Here is an 18,718-nt window from a genome sequence, read left to right on the forward strand (position 1 = left end):
GTTTTTGTTGAGCCCACTTGGTGATTGGATTCCTGTGTTTTTCTTTCCCTCTTTTCCTTCGCTTATCTTCTGCAGACACTGATTCTTCCTCAACTCCTGAAGGCACGGCTTCTTCCTCAATTCCGCTTCCTCGGGCACTGGTTGCTCTGCCATTCTGTGCCCCTGTGGCCTTTCTTCACCTGTTAAACCTAAACAGTGTGAATTGACTGGCTCTCCCAGGCAGCCTAATCCAGTCAGTCATCACCCAACATCCAGGAGTGGGAACCCTGGCTGATCTCCCCTATCCTCTCAATGCTGAGGACAAATGTAGCCAGCTGCTGTCCTGACTGAGCTGAGCTAACTGCTTCGCCTGTAGATCGAACCTACAACTTTCTGGTCTGTTGGTAAGTTACACCCTGTCATCGCCAACTGAGTTACCAGGGGAGCAGGCTATCATTGTCAACATGTCAGGTGACGATGACAGCTCCAGTATATAGTGGAAGGTGACCTGAATCAAATAACAGTTGATTTTAGTAACCAACTCAGTTTGGTGTCAGGAAGGTATAGGAACATAGGACTTGGGATGAGGAGTATGCCATTCGGCCCTTTGAGCCTGCTCTGCCATTCAATAAGATCCTGGCTGATCTGGTTGGTCTCAACTCTATTTTCCTGCCTGCCCCCATAACCCTTGACTCCCTTGTCTATTGTTACAACCGAGGCAGGAGTAATGCACTGTTAATTCAGTCCCACAACTCCACAGGTCACAGCATTTCAGAAAAGTTTTCCACCTATCAAAGGTTAGCTAAATTAAAAACTTTATTTGTCCCCCAGTATAAAGCACACCAAACCAGGTTTCTTTAAACAACAACAGTATGAACTATTTATTAGAAAAGAATAAGTCTTAACTACTAACGATATTTTTTATATATATATATATATATATATATATATATATAAATAAAAAAGCTTCTTATTTTCATAACCCTCGCGCGCACACACAGATTCAAAAAAACTGGTTAACTGGGGAAAATGATTTTTTGGTTTACAGCTGTTTCTTAGGAATAAAAAGGAAAAAATAAAATTGAGTTTATCACATTCTGGTGGGATATTTCTAGTACGGTGAGGTGTCCCAGAGACGAATAGTCAGATGCCACACGAAGTCTCTCCAGGTGAGGTTGATGAACAGTCTGTGATGGGTAGGCTTTCACTGCAATTTAACTGCAGCAGGCGTCACACAGGTCTTCCAGCAGGTGTAGCAACAGGTCTGCTTGGGTTTTGAAGCAGCAGTCTAGCAGTAGATGCTATCTTGAGATTTTAGGATTCCCCAAAACACAGAAGGCAACAGGAACCACTCTTGGGGCAGGATTCTTCACAGACTGGAGGCAATAGGGTTCTGTTACCTCTGACATACAGGGGTTTCTTATCTGAAAAGCAGTCTCTTTCTACAGAGAGAAGTAACTTTTTTTCTGAGTTACTTTTTCTCTCTCCAGGCAGATCGCAGCTACATTTCAACTGCCTGCTCTTTGTCCAACTCACTGGTCTTTTTTTTAAAAAAAAAGTGAAGAAAAAGCCTTCCTGAACATGGTCACATGTCCAGACACTGGCTGGAATTTTATGCCCCCCCAAAGAGCGGGAAAGTGGAGGTGGGGTGGGGGGGGGGGGTTGTAAAATGGAGCGGGAGGTTCGGGGGGCCCTTCCCAACCTGTTCCTGCCTCCGCTGCGCCTTTACGCAAGGCGGCGGTGGTGAAAAATGGCCTGCCTGTCCCAGGCCAATCAAGGTCCTTAAGTGGCCACTTAAGGGCCTCTACCTGCCGCCACAGGGATTTTACCCGTGGCTGGTCAGACGGCCCAGGCCTGAGAAAAGCTGCCTGACAAAAGCAGGCTGACCGCCTGAGAGGGGCCCTTGTGATCAGGCACCCTGTGGCCGACGGAGGGCCGGCCCCGCTGCCCCAACCACTGCCAACACCCGCCCCCCAATCGACCACGCTTGCCTTGCTGGGGCCTGACCAATCTACCCCGGCGAGACAACAAAAGCTTACCTTGGTTCCGGGGCTCCCCGACATCTTGAAGCTAGGCTGCAGTCTCAGCAGCTGCTTGGACTAAGCTGCCAGCCCGCTGATTGGCTGGCAGCTCCATTAGGTGGGACTTCTTGCCTCAAGCAGGTGGAAGCCTCAGAACAAATAAAGGCTGGGGAACTGCAAAATGCGGGTCTGATCCCCAGGTCAGGCGGATGCGGGTTCACCACTGACTTTTCAGTCGGTGGTTGGTTCCCGTCCGCCGAGGGAAAACTCCTGGCCAGTGTCTCCTCCGTCACTCAAAGGAGATCAAAATCCCTTGCTGTTTCCTTGAAACTGCTTGCTTCCCCTATTCTTGCATACAAAGTCAACATCCAAAATATCCAGCTATTTGCAGGTGTCCAAGTCTACTGAAAATCCTCTTTTTAGTTTTTCTAAAACACATAGAAGTCTAAGATTTTAGTTTTACAAAAGGTTTTATTTTTGTACTATCAAAAGTCTATCTAACTCAACTTTGAATAAATTCAATGATCCAGCCTCCACTGCTTTCTGGGGAAGAGAATTCCACAGATTAGCGGCACTGAGAGAAAAACATTTCTCCACATCTCCGTCTTAAAAGGGAGCCCTCTTATTCTTTAACTGTGTTCCCTAGTTCTAGACTCCACCCGCCCCACAAGAGGAAACATCCTCCTGGTATCCAATCTATCAAGTCCCCTCAGGGTCTTGCATATTTCAATAAGATCACCTCTGATACTTTTAAACTCCCAAAATGTATAGACCTTGATGCGATTCTGGTTTCCTGGCGGGAGAATGGTTGTAGTCCTAGCTCCATCTCCTCACTCTCTTCAAACGTAGCTTTCCACTAACAGAAAAGGGCTCCCCAAAGACACCAGCTCAATGAGGGAGAATATGCAACGTGATGTGTTTTATATTTAGCCACAAAATCCCTCTGTCGCTGATTGCTGTCACATGGATAGTCACCCAGCTAATCCTGTGGGTCAAATGCTTCCTGAAGGTGAATTTAGTGGCGGATTAGTTCAAGGTAGGGTAGCTGCTGAGCCACTTAGCAAGGCTCGAGGATCGCGGACAACATGAAGAAGAAACAAGTGGTAAGGATCTGGCATTTAAGTTGAATCTGATAGAAAAGGTCTGGGTGCTGAGAATACACTGCAGATCCACCCCATCTGGAAAGGGAAAAGCAGGTTAACATTTAGGGCACAGTGAATCCCACTGTGCACCATGGGAAATACTAACCTCTTTACAGGCGCTGACTGGGCTTCTGTTGATTTCCAGTGTTTCCTGTTTTTATTTTGAACACTGTTGATGGTGTGCGAGACATTTACAGCCGAAACCAGAGTGTTCAGTACTGTAACCTATTCTTTACACATTAAGAGTAATGAACTGTTGCTAGCACATTGCTGGAATCAAAAGCATTTAGTGTGATAACTGGTTCATAAGATTTGTCGATCACTGGTTGAAGGAATTGTTTCTCCAGCGATCTGCATGCATTTAATAAGTATTTACACCGGGATAGCTAGATGCATGATCGCTGGTTAGAGAGATTGTTTGGTTAGTGGGATCGCTAGTTCGAGGGATTGTTCAGTCAGTGGGCTAACTAGTTAGAGGGATTATTTATTACAGGTCAGTCACTCTATAACAATGGGGTACAGTACTGGTGGGTGCGGGTCAGTCACTATAATACTGGGGTACAGCACTGGTGGGTGTACATCCGTCACTGTACATTGGGTACAATACTGGAGGATAGACTGTCATTGTATATCAGGTACAGTCTTAGTGGTACAGGTCTCTCTCTATAATGGTACAGAACTGGAGGGGCCAGGCCCACTACTGTATAACACTACCTATCCCTTTGAAAATACCTTATAATGCATGCACAATTTCCTTGACTTGCTTTGCACTGTGGCAGCTTAATTTATCACCTGTTTCCTGGAAATTCGAACAGTTTTTTTTATAAAAATGAAAGAACTTGCATTTATATCATTCCTTTCACAATCTCTGGTGTGTCCCAAGGAGGTTCACAACCAACTAATTACTTTTGAAGTATATCCACTAAGATCCTGCAAACAGCAGTGAGATAAATGATCAGTTTTTGGAGCTATTGCTAGAGGGATAAATTTTGGCTAGAACAACAGGTGATCCCTATTATTCAAATAGTTCCATGGGATCATTTAGGTTCACTGGAGAGAGCAGTTGGAGCCTCAGTTTAACAACTTATCTGAAAAACAGCACTTTCGACAATGTCAGCCTGGATAATGGCTCCAGGATTTTGTAATGATTCTATCAGGAGCTCTGACAGTGTGTCCATGACAGCCTCTGGATTCAATAATGGTTGTTTGTATCAGGAGCTGAGAGGAGCATGTGTCGTCCATGTGCCAGTGATTCTCTTGGTTTTCTTTCAGCGCCCACCACGTGCCCTTCCACCACTGCCAAGGTAAGACTGTTGAATATGAAGCTGTAAATGGCTCAGATGACATAATGTTGTATCACTGCATTGTGCCACTGGAGAGTATCAAACAATAACTGGGGCTGTGATGGTAAATATTTGGAAAATTATGGATTAATTACTGGTGGGTAATGTGAGTGGGTGCTGGCTATTTGGGCTGGGTGCTTGGTTGGTGGGCTGGGCGCTAGGCTGTGGGTAGTGGTGTTGGGAGTAGGCCGTGGGGCTGGGTGCTGAGTTGGTGGGGCTGGATATTGGAGCACTATGTAGCGGGGCTAGGTGTTGTAGGGTAGTGGTGCTGCATAGCGGTGCTGGGGCGTGGGGCTGGACATTGGGTTGGTGGGGCTGAATATTGGGCCACTGGTGCTGGGGACTGGCCCATGGGGCTGGGGGTTGGGCCGAGGGGCTGAATGCTAGCTTTGGTGGCACTAGTTGAGTTGGTAGGTAGTGGTGCTGTGTGCTGGATTGGTAGGGCTGAGTATTGTGGGTGGGCGCTGTGTAATGTTGCTGGGCGTTGAGTAGGTGAATAGTGGTGCTGCATGCTGGATTGGTAGGGTTGAGTATTGGGGCTGGGTGTTGTGTAGTGGAGCTGTGTGTTGAATTGGTGAATAGTGCTGCTGCATGCTGGATAGCAGGGCTGGGTGCTGAGCGTTGGTTTGGTAGGGTTGAGTATTTGGAGCTGGGCGCTGTTTAGTGGGCCTGGGTATTGGGTAGGTGAATAGTGGTGCTGCATGCTGGATAGTGGGGCTGGGTGCTGAACATTGGTTTGGTAGGGTTGAGTATTTGGGGCTAGGCGCTGTGTAGTGGGCTTGGGTATTGGGTAGGTGAATAGTGGTGCTGGATAGTGGGGCTGGAGGCTGAGTGCTGAGCATTGGGTTGGTAGGGTTGAATATTGGGGCTAGGTGCTGTGTAGTGGGGCTGGGTGTTAAGTACTGGCAGCTGAAATTCAAGACAGAATGCACTTTTGCTGCAATTTGGTTGGGTATCCTTTCCCTTTGCTGAAAGATAATTGCAGGAAAGGAAAAATCTACTCAATTGGATTGGGTATTCTTTGATGCGGAGGTAGAATGTGATGGGAGAGTGAAACCTTTGTATAATATGATTATTTCCAAAAATCAATTAGAGAGGAAAAGTACTGTAACTGTTGGATCCCATTAGTTGCACAAAGAGAAACAAAGTCTGACTGTAGCTTTAACAAACTTTATTGCAGTACTTAATTGTTACATCTTCAGAAAACTTAATGAACTGAACTAAAACTAAAAGCAACACACACACTGAACTAACCCACCCCCCCGGCCGCCGCCGCCGAACTGAACTCTTCGCGCCAAATCAAGCCTTATTATAGTTATTCATACAAATCAGTAACACCTACTCTTTGTTCCCAATTGGTCTACAAACTTCTGCAGTTTCTTGGTGTCGGAGCCTGATTGGGGTACTGCCTTGTCAATTTGTCTTAACTTCTTACTCCAGTTTCCCATCCCCTTATCTCCTTGTGAACCTTTAGGCTGATTGTTGTACAATAGGCTACTCTTTGGCAGCTGCAGCTGTCCTGCTAGATTTTAGCTTGTTAGTCTATTTCCACTGATAAGCTGTCTGTTCAGCCCTGAAGCTATGAAGTTATTTCTGATAAGCTGTCTGTGCAGCTCTGAAGTTAGTTTGTTAGTAATACATGATTGATTAATTATTTCATCTTAAATGTCCCCATATTATTCTGTTCTCGAAAATTCTGTTCTCACAGTAACCAATAAGGAAAAAATAAAATCTTTGTGATAACTGATCTCAGACAGTATGGGGATTGGCTTCATGGCACTGAGCTATATAGTTTAGGAAGATTACAATTTGAATCCCCGGTGGGTGCTGGGTTATTCAGGGTAGCACCATCCTGCGCAACAGTACGGGTGCTCTAATAAGTCTCATTGCATTTGAGATGGTGGGAGGTGGTGGGAAAGGAGGGGAAATCAGACATTCTCCCTGTTTTTAACTGCTATCCTGTGATCCCAGCTGGTACTGGTTGCCAGGTAAGGACAGAATTGAACTTGGCAGTTGAATAGCCCACCAACTCTTCCTGTCTGGGCTTTCATTTCAAGAATGACCACTTGGGTGAACATGGGCTGGTTCATGCCCATGAATCGTACCCCAGCAAGGATCAGCACCTTCAGGGTTAAAGAGAAAAGTGGAGGGAATATAAAGTTCTGTGTTGTATGTGCAGTTGGTACAGTATCTCATGCCCTAATCAACAATGAGAGATGCCATGCTTTTGTTGATGACTGATTGTAGCTCTTGCATGATGATTCAGCCTCATTTTGTAGCTGTATGGTGGGCATGTCTTGCTATCTTGTTAGCTGCAGTACAATAAAAAGTAAGGGTATAGGTTCCATTAGGAGAGAGACAGAGCACAAATGTAATGAGGTTAATATTGCTGTATGAAGTATTGCTTGGATTAAATTTGGAGCATTGTGTGCAGTGCTGGTACCCAATTACCAGAAGGGGATGATTGCTTTTCAAAGGGGCGGGATGGAAGCAAACAGAGGATTCCAGAAATCAAGAATTTCAATTCTGAGGAAAAGTTAAGGAAGTTGAGTTTGTTCTTTTGCCAAAAGAGAAAATTTTGAGATGATCTGGTTGAAACTTTGAAGATTATGAAAGAAATTGAGAAGGTTAATGGAGGGCAATTGTTCCCTGTGGGGAAGGATTCAAATCCCTGGGGAAAAGTTTTTTAAAAAATGACTAAAAAGGGAAGTGAGGAAGAACTTGTTCATTCAGTGGGTGATCTGGTGGTGGAATAAATTACTGGAGAAGGACATTGAATCGGACAGTATGAATGGGGACAAAAGGCATTTAGATGGGCATCTGGAGGGAGAAGGGATTGAGGGATAAGGTGAGAAGGTGGGTAGGTGGGTTTGATGGATCTGGTGGTGGGGTTGAGGAATATGGTGAGTAGATGGTTCAGCGGTATTGAGGGATATTGGTGAGAAGGTGGGGATGTGGGATCAAGGGAGTAGGTGGGGTTGAGGGAAATGGTGAGGGGTTAGGTAGGTGGACTTGAGGGATATGGTGCGAAGGTGGGTAGTTGGTATGGAGGGATATGGTGCGAAGATGGGTAGTTGGTATGGAGGGATATGGTGAGAAGACAGGTAGGTGGAGCATTTTCACGTCAGCAGTCTGTAGCTAGTGGAGTGCCGCAAGGATCGGTGCTAGGGCCTCAGCTATTTACAAACTATATTAATGACTTTAAACAGAGAGTAATGTATCTAAATTTGCTGATGATGCAAAGTTAAATGGGAATGTAAGCTGTGAGGAGGACATGAAGAGGCTACAAAGATGTTGGCAGATTAAGTGAGTGGGCATCAAGGTGGCAAATGGAGCATAATGTGAGGAAATGTGAGGTTATTCACTTTGGTAATACGAACAGAAAAGCAGAATATTTTTTAAAGGTGTGAAACTTTAAATGTTGATCAGAGAGACATGGGTGTACTTGTACAATGAACATAGAAAGTTAGCATGCAGGTGCAGCAAGCAATTAGGAAGGAAAATGGCACATTGGTCTTTATTGCAAAGGGATTGGAGTACAAGAATTGTACAGGGCTTTGGTGAGACCACACCTGGAGTACTATGTGCCGTTTTGGTCTCCATATCTAAGGAAGGATATACTTGCATTGTAAGCATTACAGTGAAGGTTCACTAGATTGGTTCCTGGGATGAGAGGATTGTCCTCTGATGAGAGGCTGAGTAAATTGGGCCTATACTGTCTGGAGTTTACAAGAATGAGAGGTGATCTCATTGAAACATACAAGATTCTGAAGGGGCTTGACAGGGTAGACACTGAGAAGTTGTTTCCCCTGACTGGGGAATCTAGAACACAGGGTCAGGATAAGGAGTTGATCATTCAGGACTGAGATGAGGAGAAACTTCTTCACTCAAAAGGTTGAGAGTCTTTGGAATTCTCTACCCCAGAGATTTGTGGATGCTCCATCGTTGAATATATTTAAAGCTGAGATTGGTAGATTTTTGGTCTCTTAGGGAATCGAGGGATATGGGGAAAAGGCAGGAAAGTGGAATTGAAGCAGAAGATCAGCCATGAACGTATTGAATGGTGGAGCAGGTTCGAGGGGCCGTTTGGTCTCCTGCTACTCCTATTTCTTGTATTTTTATGTTGTTCTCTGATAGAGCATGCTTCTTCTGTTAGGCAATATTTTACAATGTACATGTATGCTTACCTTGTTTATTTTCCTTTTCTGGGCTGATTGGAACAAAGCACCAAAACCAAAGGTAGGCCTTTGTTTCAATTAATCCCTTCTAGAGATATCTGTGATTGCTGATGTTTCGTCACTGTTGGTTCTCATAGAGTGAATTAGTTATTTACTTACCGCTGAACAAATTACATCAATTGGCATCAGGACCCCTAAACAGAGGAAGGGAAATCATTGGCTGGAGCTGCTGCTCCTGTTTGTTGTCCAGTTACTGCTGCAGAAAGTTGCACATGCATGTACACCAACTAACAACAGAATTGGGTGCAACTGTCACTTTGAATGTCTTGCTGACACTTGCTGTCTCAGCTTACATATGAAGCTACCAGAGATCAGCTGGTGGCTGTGTACCTCTATCGCAACAAGAGAACTCCTTGGGAGAAGAGGAGGCAATAAATTGGCCCACAAAGAATTAATGGGTTAGAGTTTCCACTTTGGGAGCAATCTGCGATTCTGGCACAAATTGCACCCGTTTGTTTTTTCCCCTTCAAGCTGCTGTTCAAACTTATTTGAATATCACCTAATGCAAAATTCTGTCATGAACCAGCCCAATTGGGCAGTATTTTAAAACATAATTTTTAAAATTGCTTTAAAAAAAGATATCCACTATGCTATGTGCTATGGGTGGGGGGGAGGTGGCGGTGGTGGTGGCATTGGTGGGTGGGGAGAAGTTTATTTCAATATTGAATCTTTTCTTGCGAATGCTGTACCTTTGTCATCGTGTGCTGTGCTCATTGCCCAGGTTTAGATGAGCGGCGTCTTAAATTGTTCCTACTGGTGGTTACTAACTAGCTGCCTTGTCTTTGTGTTGAACCAATTAAACCAACTGTTGTCTCCATTACAGATGTACCTATGAACAAAACTAGAAAGAAAAAATCCAAAGCAAGCAATGGAGTAGGTATGTTGCGTCATAGGTGCATCTGGTGCACCCATGTCACCTGTTCTAGTTTTAATTCCCTAGTTTCAACCTCATTCCTTCATAATTAGCTTTTATCCAATCTATTGCTTCTGTCTCTCTCAATAATTATTTTAAACCTTATTATGTTGTGATCGCTATTGGATGTATCCCTATACTTACTTTTCTTATTTGCTCATGTTCGTTTCCAAATAGTAGATCAGCAATTCCTCACTTTTTGGGCTTTTTTAAAATTCATTCATGGGATGTGGGCATTGCTGGCTAGGCCAGCATTTATTGCTTGTTATGTACTGGGTTAAAAACGGAGTCCTGTAGAGGCTGTAGAAACTCCATTGCGTTTTCTTCTTTCACTGTGTCTTCTTGTCAGTTTATTTTGGAATAGTTGAATTTTCCCATGATATTTATTCTGTGTCTTTTACTCATTTAATAGATTTGCTTACATATTTCTTGCTCCTGTTATTATTAGGTGGTCTGCAAAATACTCATGAGCATGATTGATACCTCCTTATCCCTCATTCTTTATCTCAATCCACATATTTCAATCTTAATGTTAGCCATGTCCTTTTTTCTATCAGTTATTTCTAATTCGTACAACTACTCCACACCCCATTCTTCCTTTCCTATTCTTTTTAAATATGTTATATCCTGCAATATGTATCTCCCAGTTCTGTTTATGCAGTCATGTTTCAGTTATCCCTACTGCATCTGGCTCCTCGCTACAAGCTATTGTTTTCAGTTTCCCCTGTTTTTTGTTTGGATGCTGTGCACATTTCTGTACTGGCAATTTAATTTGATTTTATTAATTGTTTCTCTACCTTTATTTTTAACAGTTATTTTGTCCTTCTTTCTATAATTTTATCTGTTCCCTGACTGTTTATGTTCCTCTTATTTCTTACCTTTACTCCCATCACCTGCGATGCAAGTTGTTGTTGAGTCCAAGTTCCTGTTACCTTTCATTAATACAACTGTAGGAGTTAGTACCAGTTCCCAATAAAATCAGTGCAAGTGGAACTGCACTCAGCTGGAGTCGGCAGTTCCTGCCCAGAACTGGCGGGGTCGGTGATTCCTGCTGGGTACAGTTCCATGTGCTAACCTGATGTGCAAATGTTTAATTTACAAACTTTTACTTTGACGAGTTTGATTTGAGTGTCTGTTCTATAGTAACTTTTTACACAGATTCCTTGGAATCTCAGTAGGTAAATGCACTGTTCAGTGTGGTATCGAGCTGCACAGAACAGAAGATCCAGGCTTGATTCCCTAGTTGGTGCTGAGTTAGCTGATCTCTGTTGGGATGACTTGGGCACAAAGGTTGGCCTCTGAATCCATGAGGGGAAAGTACAAGCTAGGATGCCCACTCATAGTCAGTAAGTGTACGTGTATCGGCCTCAGATGTGGACATGGCTGTGATTTCCCCCACAGTCGAATATCTTGTCTTTGTTTATGTTGTTACCAGAGGGCTGCCGACATCACTGAAACTATACCCCAACAGGAGTCACCCCATTGAGGAGAAAGTGGTGGGGGCATTGGGAGGAATGAAGTTCCTGATCCAGCTATTTGTAATGTTTGTTGTACTGTGACTTCGAGGTGATCAAGTGACAGATGAACAGCTCTGTATGAGCTTCTGAGGTCTTTCCATATGTTTCTGGAGCACTGCAAGCCAGTGCAGATGGTACTTCACTGAATATTCCACAAACCTGACAGAACTTTTTGTAGTGATGATTATTTGCATTGCTTATATTTTTGTCTTTGATATCTTCCTCCCCTGGGGGCACTGAATCTTGCAGGAGGGTTAGTTTCACTGGATGGGAGATGGACACTGGAAAGCCATTTGTACCCACTCACCACCAGTTCCCTCCATTGCCAATGACTGAGCTTATGCATGCTCACTTCTGGAGAGCTGCACCCAATTCTGCCTACAGGAGCAAGGCTGCTATGACTCCCCTTGGTCAGGGCTGAGGGAAATTGTTCAGCCCCCACTGTCACCGCAACTGAAAATTGCTAACTCAGCACAGACCGCAACCCAACCTGGGGCTTTCCTGATCTGTACAATTCAGGTATACACTGTCCTTACGAACTGAGCCATGGGGATGTGAAATAGAGTTCTTGCATCTTCTTTGACACTTGTCCATCACCTCTTGTCCTCAGATACATTGGCGAGTTCAAAAGGACGGTCCCATTCTGAGAGCATAGAGCCCCTTACCCCAGATCTTCAGGATACTGCTCCTCGGAAGAAAAAGAAGAGGAAAAAGCTACTGGCAGGAGCTGGTGAGTAGAGTCAGGCTCCTCTGAACTGCAGAATGTGGATGTTCTTGGAGCATAGAGTTTGGCTTGTGCTGAAATAATCACTGATGTGTTGAGATCCCAAACAACAGGCTTTGACACCCACTTAAGTGCACATCGTGGTTAATTGGGCATCGGTCAAGTGCAGTTTTCCAGAATTTGCCATTAACATGACATCAAATTCACTTTGGCTTAAAGCAGATCCCGTTTAACAGCACAGATATTTTTCACATTCTGACTGGTCTTTCGTACTGTCCCACACAAACAAAGTCTTTCCATGTCTTTAACGTCAAGTAATCAAAACTAGTCACTGTGGGCATGCCCACTGAGATTTTGGTAATCTTGAGCAATACTGTCCAACCAATCCAGCACAATGCTGCTGGATGACAGGGTCAGCACCACCCGCTCAGACTAACACTTGCAGCCTGGGTTAAATGTAGACCATGTTAAATTCAGGAGTGTTCAGATCATCAAGAAGGTCACTGTCACACTCTTCCTTGTGTGGATATTTTCTTCTTTCTGGCGTCAAAGTGCTCGGGTCTGTTGATCCAGTTGAGCCGTTCCATGTGACTAACACTGCCTTCTTTCGTTTGCTATCAACGCTGCTGCTGTTTCAGTACAGCTCTTACATTCTGAGGTCTGAGAGAAATTGTCTACTGAGTAATTAATGGAGCAGTATCCCAAACTTAGCTTCAGATTCAGCAAAAGCCAGCTGTACTTTGGCTTGCTTGTGACTGTCTTTTAAGAAAGTAAAGGGTGACTCTGGCCACTCCCCACGCGAGAAGATGACTCTGGCCACTCCACTTACAAGGAGGTGACCACTCTGGCCACTTGGCTCCTGAGGGGATCACCTCTGAATGTTATGATCTTGCTCAAACTGTTCTCCCAGAGATAGGATACACTTCAGGGAGAAACCTGGGACTGCTACCCAGTCTGAACTACATACAACTCAAGTCCCACACAATGTGGTTGACTTGGGGCCAACGAGTGATAGGCAATTAATGCTGCATTTCCCACATCCCGTGAACAAATATTAATAAAGGACATTGTTTAACTTATTGCACCAACCGCACCATCACGCCTTCCCAGTGCCAAACGTTCCTTACAATACACTCACTGACTAAATCGCAGATCAGCTAAATATACAGCCCAATTCAGAGCATGCATTCAGCTGACAATAAAGGCATGCAATTAGAAAAATGGGCCCCAAGATGTGGCTAAAGCCAAAAACAGGTTATTTTCTTGGGGGAAGAGGAAACTTTGAAGTGACGTAATTGAAGTTCTCAAAATTATGAAGGTGCCTGATAAAATCGATCTATGCAAATTGTTCCCTGTCGGTAGAGTCCAGATCCCAAGAGACATGGGTTGAAAATGAGAAAATTATGAGCACACAGCTAAGTCTTGCAGAAAGAGGGAGGAGGGGAATCTTATTCATCAAAGGGGACATGGTTGTGCAGTAAGTTACAATGGAATGACAATAAAGTGGACATTACACATGGCATGCAATCTAATTTAGGGGAGAGGGGGAGAGAGAGAGAGAGAAAAAGAGAATATTGTCAGCTGGTGGATAGGTGGTGTTGAGGAATCTGATCAGAATGTTGTGAGGTGGGTTAAAACATAATGAGTAAGTCAGTAGATTTATTTGTGGGATATGGTTAGAAGGTGGGGATAGGCGATTTGGTCAGATGATGGCTTGGTGTGTTTGAAGGATATGGTGAAAAGGTACATAATTGGCACTGTTCCTGTCTTTTCCTCATTGCTGTGCCAGAGGCAAGGTTCCTGTCCCAGCCCCTGCCCCATGTCTGGGCCAGGGGTGGGGTTCCTGTCCACAGCCCCCTGACCCCTGTGTTTGTGCCAGGGGCAGGGTTACTGTCTACCCCCCCCCCCCCACCCCGTGTCTGTGGGGTTCCTGTCCCCTCCCCCAAAACCCATGCCTATGCCCGGGTGGGGATCCTGTTTGTCTGTCTGTCTCCCCACCGCGCCCCCCCCGCATGTCCATGCTAGGGCAGGGTTCCTGTTCTCCCCGCCACCCCCCATGTCTGTGCCAGGGGTGGGGTTCCTGTCTTCACACCCACCCCCTGTGTCTGTGCTAGGGGCCAGGGTTTCTGTCTCGCTCTGTACCCCCTGCCCCCCCCAGTGTCTATACCAGGGGCAGGGTTCCTCTTCCCCACCCCCCATGTCTGTGCCAGGGGCGGGGTTCCTGTCTTCGCACCCACCCCCTGTGTCTGTGCTAGGGGCCAGTGTTTCTGTCTCCCTCTGCACCCCCTGCCCTCCCCAGTGTCTGTACCAGGGGCAGGGTTCCTCTTCCCCCACGCTCAGTGTCTGTGCCAGGGGCGGGGTGCCTCGTCCCCACCCCCATGTCAGTGTTGGGGCAGGGTTCCTGTTTCGTCCCCCCCACCCTCACATTTTTTATGTGCCGGGCGAGGTTCCTGTCCACCCCCTCCTCCCTACCCCTCCCCCCGTGTCCATGCTAGGGCGGGGCTCCTATTCCCCTGCCATGTCCATGTCAAGTGTGAGTTCCTGTCCCCTTGTCTCCATGCCAGGTGCTGCTCTCCTGTCCCAGGTGCCAGTTTCCTGTACCGATGCCTGTTGTCATGTTCCTGCCCATTCCCAGTGCCAGCACCTGTCACCCCCTCCCACCCCCCACCCGTCTGTGCAGGTACAGGTTCTGATGACTCTTCTGAACCCAAAACCTATGCTGTGTATATTGATTTTGCACCAGCCAGTGTCCTCATCCACTAGGTCTTTTGGTAGCCTGGAGAAGTGCTGGAAAATATAGTGAGGTCACTGGCAAAGTCTAATTGTAAACCTACTATTTAATATAGATTTGGAAACCTCCTTCACCCAACATAATGCCTCTGATGTGTGCAATTTGTACAGTGGAACAGATGATGAAGTTTCCCGGAAAACCAAGAAGAGAGCCAAGTGGGTGTCAATAACCATAACAATCCCATTGTAGGTTTTGGTCTGCTGTTGAGATTCTATTGAGGGCAGTGATGCAGTTATAACTGTAGTGCTCCACATATCTTGTGTTTTAGATCGTGCCTGTACTATCTAATATCTGATAAATTGGCAGTGTAATCCTGAGCTGTTGATGCAATCCCCTGTTGATGCAAGCTGGATGGTGTGTGCTACTTTAATCTTTCAGAAGGCAGACTGAAAAAGCACTTTTGTTGTTCAGAAAATGCTGCATTTTGCAACACATGAATGTACAGAGTAACAGTTGCAATTAAATCCCTCTTGTTTATTCAAATTTCTCTTAACATCTTCTGGTTGTAAAAAACTGGCTTCCTGTATCTTGGCTTCTGGCTCCTGCACCTCACAATTTCTGTTTAAAACCCTGCCTGCCCCACTTTTTTTTCTGTCCATTTATTCTGTCCCCAGAAAATAGCGGGCAGTATCCCTGGCCTGTTAACCAAACTGACAACCTGCTCTCCTAAGAGCATATTTTGAGCAGACATCTGAAGTGATGCCCATGCACGTTGGACTGTCCACACCACAATGGGTGTGAACGTTTATTAGCCCTCTGACATGAGATGACAAATTGCTTTATAGCCCTGGACATCCAGGCTTGTCTAGCTTTAATGCAGATTCACCAATGCCTGCGGATTCTTTTTTTACACCTGCACTAATACACCTTTGAACCAGTGCAGTCCCACAATGCTTCCTTTGGAGGAAAAAAACCCAAATTTAACAAGAATATGAAAAGAAGTCGGGAATTAAATTAAAATGGACATCAGCTGAAGATTTAGCACTGCTGGGCATTGCTTGCTGTGTTGTAATTACTGTCATCTTTATGCTATCTTTCTTGTGTTTCAAGCATTCTGACTTAGAAGCTCTGTCAGAATCCTAATCTATATTCCTCAGCTCTGTTGTCCTGTATAACAGGAGAACTCGGCCAGCTGATCACAGCAATGAGCTCGAAGTGGAAGAAGAGGACATTATCGGTGATGGGCAGGCTCCACGGCTGCAAGGTCCTATTTTTGCCATATCGCCTGGTTCCAGCCAGCCTGTGGACAAAGTGTTTCTTGAACGAAGCCGTAAGTAATTGTACTGGTTGAGTGGCACAGTATTAGTATTCAAGGACAGTGGGGGAGTTCAGGGAACCATAAACACTGTGAAGCAGGTCTACAGAAGGGACTGGGGATTCATAGCATTACATAGCATTTACAGCACAGAAACAGGCCATTTGACCCAATAGGGTCAATACCACCCATGCTGGTGATAATGCTGTACACAAGCCTCCTCCCACCCTTCTTCAGCTCACTCTATTGGCATATCCTTCTATCCATTAGGGATGAGATGAGAGGGTTATCCTGTGATGAGAGGCTGAGTAAAATTGGGCCTGTACCCTCTGGAGTTTACAAGAATGAGAGGTGATCTCATTGAAACATGCAAGATTTTGAGGGGACTTGACAGGGTAGACACTGAGAAGTTGTTTCCCCTGGCTGCGGAATGTAGAACATGGGAGCAGTCTCAGGATAAGGGGCTGCTGATTTAGGACTGAGATGAGGAGAAATCTCTTCACTCAAAAGGTTGTGAATCTTTGGAATTCTCTGCCCAGAGAGTTGTTGATGCTCTATAGTTGAATGTATTCAAGGCTGAGATAGACAGATTTTTGGTCTCTCAGGGAACCAAGGGATGTGGGGAGCGGGCAGGAAAGTGGAGTTGAGGCAGAAGATCAGCCATGATCATATTGAATGACAGTGCAGGCTTGAGGGGCCATATGGTCTACTCCAGCTCTTATTTCATATGTTCCTTTCATCCCCCGTGTGTTTTATCTAGCTTTCCCTTGAATACATCTGTGCTCTTCACCTCAACCACTCCTTGTGGTAGCAAGTTCCACATTCTAACCACTCTCTGGCTAAAGAAGTTTCTCCTAAATTCACTATTGAATTTATTAGTGACTCTCATATTCGTAGCCTCTCGTTCTCGTCTGACCCACAAGTCGAAACATCATCTCTCTGTCTGCCCTATCAAACCCTTTCATAATCTTAAAAACCTCTATCAGGTCATCCCTCAGTTTTCTCATTTTTTCCCAGCGGAGAGAGCTCCATCATGTTCAATCTTTCCTAATTGGTACAATTGCTCAATTTTGGTACTTTGTTTCGTATATTCCATAATAATTTAGTTTTAAGGAATATAAACCTTAATTTTATTATTTCTCTTTGCCTTTCCAATTTTACTGACCCCTTTCCTAACCTTTTTGTATTCCTTTTGTCATCCTCTCCTTTGTGATTTCTGTGACCCGTGCCATAATAATGTGAACCAGGCTATAGAAGGCAATACAGCAATACTCAGGCAATAGATCCATTGAGGGATTAAAGCAACTGTATTATTGTTGGAAAGTGCAGATCTAGAGAAGGGAATTCAGGGGACCAATGGCTTTGTGTAGAGAAAGATTTAGGTATCAATATCCTTTTTGAGGAGAGAGGATTTTAAAGTGGTGACTTTAATTTAAAATTCTCATCCTTTTAAATCTCTTCATGGCCTTGCTCCTCTGTATCCCTAACTTTGTCCAGTCCCACAAACCTCTACATTCCTCCAATTCTGGTCTCTTACACATTCCCAGCTTCCTTTGCCCCAGCCTTCCGTTGCCGGGGCCCTAGGCTTTGGAATTCCTCCCTAAACCTCACCACCTTTCTTCTTTAAGACATTTCTTAAAACCAACCACTTTAGCCAAGCTTTTGGTCAGCTGTCCTCATGTCCTCCTTTGGCTCAGTGTTGATTTATGTTTGATAACACTCCTGTGAAATGCCTTGGGACTATGTTAACGGTGCTATATGAATGCAAGTAGTTGTTGTTAGCACTTCACTTCTGTATGTGAGATGGTAACTGGGTGACTTGACACCAAAAGCCTCGGTGCAAAGGTAGGCAGGAGTCGTCGGGAATGAATCCGCCTCTAATGTATGTCTTTTGCCCTTGGATCTTTGTGTTTGTGCTGTGTGTTCCCCTTTGAAGCCGCCTCATTTTAAAATGTTGCGTATTTCTTCCACAGGTCGGTTTCAGGCCACAGACAGGGCAGAGGTGCAGAAAGTTCCCGAGCAAGTCGATCTGTACATGGAGGTTAAGTCCACCCTGACTACCAGAGACGTCTCTTTACAGGCACACCGTGGATTCAGGTAAGAGGAAATGATTCTCAGACCGCCATAGTGGCACTGCATAAACTGTACCAGGCAATTGGAGCTGCGTCATTTTAACTCTTGACCTGAGATTATTTTGGCTCTTTAGCTTGGGTCACCCATTGGTGAGTCCCAATTTTCCAAACCTTTCAGAAAGTTTACCTTTGCCTCGGTAAGTTTTTGATAATGTGCCCAGGAAAATGAACAGCAAATCCTGGTTGGTAATTGCCTTTAGACTATCGAATGCTTCCATTTAAAAAAAAAAGCTTGCACTTTTATAGCACCTTTCACAACCTCAGGACAGCCCAAAGTGCCTTACAATGAAGTACTTTTGAAGTGTAGTTAGTGTTGTAATGTAGAAAATGTGATTTCCAATTTGCACAGCTAGCTTTCGCAAACAATATGATAAATGACCAGAACTGGGTGACCTGACACCAAAAGCCTCAGTGTAAAGGTACGCAGGAGTCGACGGGAATGAATCAGCCTCTAATTTATGTCATTTGCCCTAGGATCTTTGTGTTTGTGCTGTGTTCCCAGCACTTTTTCAAATAATGTCGTGGGATTTTTTACATTCACATGGGAGGGCAGATGGGGCCTTGGTTTCATGATTCATTTGAAAGACAACTGTACCCCCGCCAAGTCCAATACATCCTTCCTCAGGTGCTGTGCCCAGACAGTATGCACCAGCTGGGCTCTGG

The 18,718-nt window shown here is 45.0% G+C and overlaps 1 protein-coding gene across 3 annotated transcripts in view; it reads left to right on the top strand.

Moving 5' to 3' along the window:
- Window positions 1-18,718, top strand: part of LOC137372244 (transmembrane protein 237-like) — a 40,918-nt gene that overhangs the window by 3,451 nt on the left and 18,749 nt on the right. For 2 of the 3 annotated variants that reach the window (XM_068035912.1, XM_068035914.1), the window contains exons 2-8: window positions 4,415-4,446; window positions 8,711-8,724; window positions 9,547-9,600; window positions 11,764-11,883; window positions 14,724-14,853; window positions 15,787-15,938; window positions 17,897-18,020. In XM_068035912.1, coding sequence (XP_067892013.1) covers window positions 4,415-4,446; window positions 8,711-8,724; window positions 9,547-9,600; window positions 11,764-11,883; window positions 14,724-14,853; window positions 15,787-15,938; window positions 17,897-18,020 — 626 coding nt within the window. The remainder of the gene's footprint in view (window positions 1-4,414; window positions 4,447-8,710; window positions 8,725-9,546; window positions 9,601-11,763; window positions 11,884-14,723; window positions 14,854-15,786; window positions 15,939-17,896; window positions 18,021-18,718) is intronic. The other variant, XM_068035913.1, reaches the window with a different exon arrangement.

Source organism: Heterodontus francisci, chromosome 7, assembly GCF_036365525.1.
Source record: "Heterodontus francisci isolate sHetFra1 chromosome 7, sHetFra1.hap1, whole genome shotgun sequence".
NCBI classification, from domain to species: Eukaryota; Metazoa; Chordata; class Chondrichthyes; order Heterodontiformes; family Heterodontidae; genus Heterodontus; species Heterodontus francisci.